The 7066-nt window shown below is 33.2% G+C and overlaps 1 protein-coding gene across 1 annotated transcript in view; it reads right to left on the reverse strand.

Annotated features, from left to right (window-relative positions):
* Positions 1–5398: 5398 nt before the first annotated feature.
* The window catches only part of LOC144963684 (uncharacterized), a 12306-nt gene continuing 10638 nt past the window's right edge, over positions 5399–7066 (reverse strand). Inside the window, exon 2 of the mRNA XM_078897639.1 lies at positions 5399–7066. This exon is cut by the window's right edge and continues 125 nt beyond it. Coding sequence (XP_078753765.1) covers positions 5800–7066 — 1267 coding nt within the window. The 3' untranslated portion in view covers positions 5399–5799.

Genomic DNA, 7066 nt, shown 5'->3' on the forward strand with positions numbered 1-7066 from the left:
ACTACTACTACTACTACTATTACTACTAATACTACTACTACTACCATCACTACTACCACTTCTGCTACCACAAATACCTACTACTACTACTACTACTACTACTACTACTACTACTACTACTACTACTACTACTATTACTACTAATACTACTACTACTACTACTACTACACTACTACTACTAATACTACTACTACTACTACTACTACTACTACTACTACTACTACTACTACTACTACTACTACTACCATCACTACTACTACTTACTGCTACACTACAAATACTACTACTACTACTACTACTACTACTACTACTACTACTACTACTACTACTACTACTACTACTACTACTACTACTACTACTACTACTACTACTACTACTACTACTACATACTACTACTACTACTACTACTACTACTACTACTACTACTACTACTACTACTACTACACTATTACTACTAATACTACTACTACTACTACTACTACTACTACTACTACTACTACTACTAATAGTAGACTGTCGTAATAAGCGACATCCCTGACAAATTGGATGAAAGACTTTTAACGAACCTTTAAAAATAGACTCTCACAATTATACAGCAATATTCAAATGTCCGTTCATGAACATCAATCTACCATAACGAAATTTGAAATAAAAAGAACTTATTATAACTACCCTCTTAAATGTTGTTAACGATGACTACATCACTCTGAGACTAAGGCATTATTTCAATTTGAAAAGAAAATAAACTAAACGATATTTCAACAATCAACAAAATATCTCACGGAACATTTGGGTCTCTGCCAACGCCAGTGATGTAATGAAGTATTTTCTGTGCCAAATTCAAAAACGTTCCTGGTCACAGGTCGGTTTAGAATAATGATCATGTTGTCAAATTGTGACGATTTATTATAGTTGATTATAACTGCGGTGTTCTTTATAATCGAATGTATGTGGATGTTATTGTCGGCTGAAAGATTTCATCGCCAATGCCTCTATCGCTATCCTCCACGTACAAGAATATTCGTGAACGAACATGGCTCTCAGTTTTAATTTCAAAATCACCAATTAATATAACCATTTAGCAATTACTATTGTTAACTTCGTCATTACTTTTTGTACATTCTTGCAATCCTCGTTTGTTGCGGGTGTCGTTTTTGAGACCAATGAAATTCCTAACACACCTGAAACGACATTAAAACAACAACACGGTAACAAAAAACATAACACCTTTATGTATGTACAATGGTTTCCGTTTATAACTTGTTTTTTAATTTTCTTTTCAATTCAAAGCTTTATTTTTACGAAAAATATCACATTATATATTATCAACCCTATTTGCAAAAACAAACAAACAATCATGCATCCACATTATAAGAATCAACTTCTATACAAATAAATCAACAATCAATAACAATTTATGTATATTATAAATAGGTACCAAGCAAAAACAGAATTTATTTATATTTTAAGAAACAACATAGATACTAATAAGTCAACAATCACTCACATCGATAGAAAATAAAACAATTTTAGATACCAGACAAATCAACAAACTGTCATATTTTATAAGTTAAATACTTATTCACAAACTGTTAAAAAGATCGCATTATACATATTTAAGTAAACAATCACACTAGTACTAGCAATACAAGACAAATACTCAGAAGCGATGCAACTGGTTTGAAATGTGATATTATGTTATGAAGATACATGTTATATTGAAAGTGCTGATGGCCATGGCATGTTAGTGATAACCAGAGTAGCAAAAATTAGACAACCCAGTGACTACCGGTGACGGTAGCACTAAAGACGAATGAGCACGGCGATGTCTGTTTTGATAATGGTAATGGACGTCGTTGATTAGAGCTACATGATGGTGGTTGATGATGATTATACAAGAAGAAGAAGAAGAAGAAGAAGAAGAAGAAGAAGAAGAAGAAGAAGAAGAAGAAGAAGAAGAAGAAGAAGAAGAAGAAGAAGAAGAAGAAGAAGAAGAAGAAGAAGAAGAAGAAGAAGAAGAAGAAGAAGAAGAAGAAGAAGAAGAAGAAGAAGAAGAAGAAGAAGAGGAACGAGAAGAAGAAGAAGAAGAAGAAGAAGAAGAAGAAGAAGAAGAAGAAGAAGAAGAAGAAGAAGAAGAAGAAGAAGAAGAAGAAGAAGAAGAAGAAGAAGAAGAAGAACAAGAAGAAGAACAAGAAGAAGAAGAAGAATGACGATGAATATGATGAAGATTGTGAAGACACTAAAGACGATGAATGATAAAGTGATGCTTACCTATATAAATACAAAAACCAAATATTGATGAGTTAAATGTATTATCAAATTGTACTAATCAACAATGAAATGTCGTTTCGGTAAATAACTTAGGATGCGATAAAATCTCAAACCCATGTTCATCAATGGCGACCCGAATGACACGATGAGGTCGTACGTTGTCTTGAAGTGGACCAAGTTTACTATTACTTGGGTAGTCCTGTGTTGTTTTGTTTTGTTTTGTTTTTGTTTGTTTTTTGGGGGTTTTTTTTTTGTTTCTTTTCTTTTTTTTTTTAAATCGTGTCATTCAATGTGAAATTAAGTTTTTGATCATAATCACTGTCCATTGTTTAACCTGTAAGCAAAGATCCATCACTATGAGACTTCCTGTATCCCATACAACGCTGACCATAGTCTTGACAACAAAACGAGTCCTTTTATTTTTTTGCTTTGGGACGACTGGTTTAGAACAGGTTTTTGATTGTTTTAATTAGTATTTCAATTCAGACTCATCAGTTTATCTAGAAGCAAATGTGATGTTTGTTTTTTTTTTTTCAAAACGGTATAATAAAATTATGAGCAATATTTGTTGTATTATTTATGTAAACACGTAAAAAATAAGCACCATTCTTTGTAGTTTGTAAGAACTTAGCCCATGGATCTGGGACGAGGATACTAGCCAATACCAGGTAGCTCGATAAATCGGACTTGATCTCGGTATCTTTTGGTTATGAAGCAAAGATATTTTCGAATTATCGAATACACAGATATCTTTGCATGAATGATTTATATATTACCTAATCTACTTTCTATGTTCATCTTTTATTGTTTTGTATGATTGCTTTGTTGTTTTTGTTGGGGTTTTTTTTTGGGGGGAGGGGTGTTTTGCTGGGGTTTTTGGGAGAAGTTTTTTTTTTTTTTGGAATATTATATATTTATTATATATTTATATGTTTAGCAAAATAAATATCCTTCACTGGATAATTATGCTTTGTTTTGTTTTATCTTATCTCATTCGTAACTCTGTCCAATGCAAAAAAAAAAAAACCCGCTCCACACAAATTTACAATATCAGTATCGTCATTCATTTACATCACTCTGCGCTCCAACAATACATTCCCTGTATTTGTAGGCACTTTACCGCAGCAATAATAATAATAATAATAATAATAATAATAATAATAATAATAATAATAATAATAATAATAATAATAATAATAATAAATAATGATAATAATAATAATAATAATGATAATAATAATAATAATAATAATAATGATAATTATTATTATTATTATTATTATTATTATTATTATTACTATTATTATTATTATTATTATTATTATTATTATTATTATTATTATTTCTATAGAGCCCCCTTCCACAAAATATGCTCGGAAGCGCTTATATATATATATATATATATATATATAATATATATATATATATATATATATAGAGAGAGAGAGAGAGAGAGAGAGAGAGAGAGAGAGATCACAGAAAACTGAAAGGAATTACTCCGTCTTCAAAGAGGCCTTGAAGGTGACAGGGAATTACGTTGTCTGGTGACTGATGAAAGGGCGTTACACTCAGAGGGAGCAGAATTTGCGAAAGCACGTCATAAAATACAGTTCAAGTACAGGAAAGTAGATCAAAAGAAATAAAGATTCGGATTGTAGATAGAAAGAAAAGATGACAAATAGGGAGTAGTGCCATGGATGCACTTAAAACAGCAACAGACAAGTTTATAAAGCAAATCGCTTCTCCCCAGGATGCCAATGCAACGTTTTTAAGACTGGAGTGATGTGATCTGACTTTTTGATTTGGTAACAATACGAGCAGCTTTATTTTGGAGTAGCTGTGTAATTGTTTTTCTGTCTTTCACAAGGTTACTAAAAGGAATGGGACGACTATAAATTCCGTTTGATCTATGTATGTTTCTTGAGGGTGTTGTCAGGTCCACACGTTTTTTGGGGTGAGTTTTAAATCATTTATTCGTTTTTATGAAAATTTCGCTTCCCTACCAGTCAACTAACAATTCATTTATTTTGTTATGTTCACCTATATTCCCAGTCTACCTATTTTAATGACTACCCCAATGCGTTTCACTTGGACCAACTCTATTCCAAATGTTGATAGACATAGGAATAACCCTCAATGACTTTTCCCTTGTTCAAACTTTATGCTGGCATCAGTCCACCTGCGTAAAAATGGACAATAAAACGTTGTTTTTTTAACATCATCAAAAGATTGAGACAGGAATTCATACTATCACCCGATCGTTTCAATCAATCAGAGAAATTGAAAACATAAAAGGTGTAGGTGTTTAGTGTGTTAACATTTTTAAAAACCTGTGCTGTGCAGATGATCCAAGCTTTCACACCAGAAAGTTTACAAACAATGATAGACAAACTAGTCGATGTAAATAAAAACGAAGGATTATTGTCGAACGTGAAAATACTGAATGTATGGTAGTAAGGAAAGAAACAAAATAAAGAAATATCCTATAAATTGACAGGCAAAGAGGAAAGTATAAAACAATTTAAATGGTTTATATACTTAGGTTCAAACATCTCAAATGATTACAAAGATACATTGGAAATCAAACAATAATAAGAGCAACAACAAGATAGAACAATCCACCAATTAAAGCTTGGCTTTACAAATTAAAAAATACAAATTATGTCTAAAAGATTGCAAATGACAGAAACATGAGGGCTATAGACGCAGCTTCGAAAAAAAACGACTTGAAGCGTTCGAAATGTGGATGTAAGGAACATAGTTGAAATTATCCTGAACTGCGTTAGAAAGTAATGGAGAAGTGCTAATTGCATAGGAAAAAACGTAAACTTTGTATACAACCAGGAGAATGCCAAATGAGATTATTTGGAAATATATGTTAGGGAACGGAATTGAAAAATTGACAACGCCAGGATTTATAGAAGGGATGCAGGCATGTGGAGCATAGAAAAGGACATTCCTTAAAAATCTAAAACAGATAACATCATTTATAAATACTAGCACAGAATATGTTAGATGCTCTGGAAACAGATTAAGATGGAGGAGAATGGTGAGCAAGGCACAGAATGAATTATATAATACCCCCCCCCCCCCACCCCAAAAAGAAAAGAAAAATACAGGTCCGAGACCGAGTGAGTGGTTTCACACTCTACGGCTATTAATTACAAATCTTGAATCAGAACTGAAAAACGCTTATTGATTTTGTTCTTTAGATTGAAACATTCATACAGCTTCGGCATTGTAATTCGTTTGTCAATTAAACCGGATCTTAAAATCGAACATCGTATTGACATTGCTTTCTCAAATGCCAGACTTTTTCTAATCGTGTAGCTCTAAATCAAATTCTCAACTTAACTACGAAAAAATGGACAAGGCAAGAAAGAAAAAAAAGAAAATTATATTGTGATGACGATCTGAAAAAAAGTATATGTTCATAGTCATAATGATGGGCAGTTGTCTTTAGAATCTTAATCGAGTAAATGCACACGTTTCTAGTTCTGATCAAAGGCTTTGCCGGACAGATAATTTCTATAGTGTTTTCCTCCTTGTCAAAAATAATATAATTAAAATAAGATCAAATGTAGTAAGTGACGCTGTCCAAATAAATAATGAAAACCAACCAAATTCTGACCACAAACTGTCCATAACAGGAGGTGCAACAAATCCGCCTAGGAGACGTCCCGTGGAGAAAACCCCAAAATTTGAAATGAAATTTTTGGAGCCAAAATATGAAAAACATGCGGTGACAGAAGTAGGGTATCTACAATTGAATATTGCTGCTAACAAACTGGCAAGAATGAAATATAGCCATCTGTTCACCAAAGCTGAATAATACATTGCCAAAGTAAACAAGGCAAACATAGTATAACTAATGATTAGACATGTCTTGATACTAAGCTTATCTAAGGCGAACCCCCAAATAAATAGCGCAATACCACCCGCAATACCCATCGCTGCCCCAAGGAAAGATAGAAAGCGATCATCATGAATGTGAACCAGACCGTAAGTCTTATAGTAGTTTGCATAGAGGATATTTGTAAAAACTTGACAGGAGTCAACAAAATATAAGATATAAAAGTCACAGGAGCACAATAGCTGACGGGGAGTCAAGTCTACAGGCGAATTAGTGTCAGTATCCATTTCTTCAGCATCGTTCTCTCCTGATATGATTGCACCATAACGAAAGTTGCTTTCAACTGCTAAAACATTGATATCTTCCTCTTTACTCTTGTTCGTTGGCTTCATCTGAATGAACATAATGTATCCTAATAATTGACACAAAAGAAATGCGGCTCCGAAGACTAAGAACAAAGATGGCACTTTTGTGACAACTTCTGTCTGACTAAATATACTAATCGTATTAACGACCACATCAGGTTTCAAATTATCAGGGTTGATGTAACCAGTTGCTAAAAGGTTTATTATAAATGGGCCAAAGCTAATTCCGACGCAAGCAATTGCTATCAGGCGACCTTTGTCGTCTTTGGAACAATCTGAAAGCTGGTTGAAGATTACAGAGTCCATCATTCCGGTGCATATACCTAGAAAGAACATTGCGATGTATATCAGAAGAGCCAGGCGGAATTGTATGACAAAGTAAATGATGAGATAACAGACGCCTGACAAGATGATCTCAACTAAAAGGTTCCATTTCTTGTTCCAACATGTTAAACGTCCTGCGAGTAGCAATCCAGTGACAAGACCAATCACAGAAACAGAGATTCCCCAAGAGGACTGGAGACTCCAAGCTGGCCGATTTCCAGCAATAAAGTACGAAATTATATAAACTGAAATG

This window comes from Berghia stephanieae, chromosome 2 (genome assembly GCF_034508935.2).
Source record: "Berghia stephanieae isolate SIO BIC M18660-M18661 chromosome 2, UCSD_Bste_1.3, whole genome shotgun sequence".
Classification (NCBI taxonomy): Eukaryota; Metazoa; Mollusca; class Gastropoda; order Nudibranchia; family Aeolidiidae; genus Berghia; species Berghia stephanieae.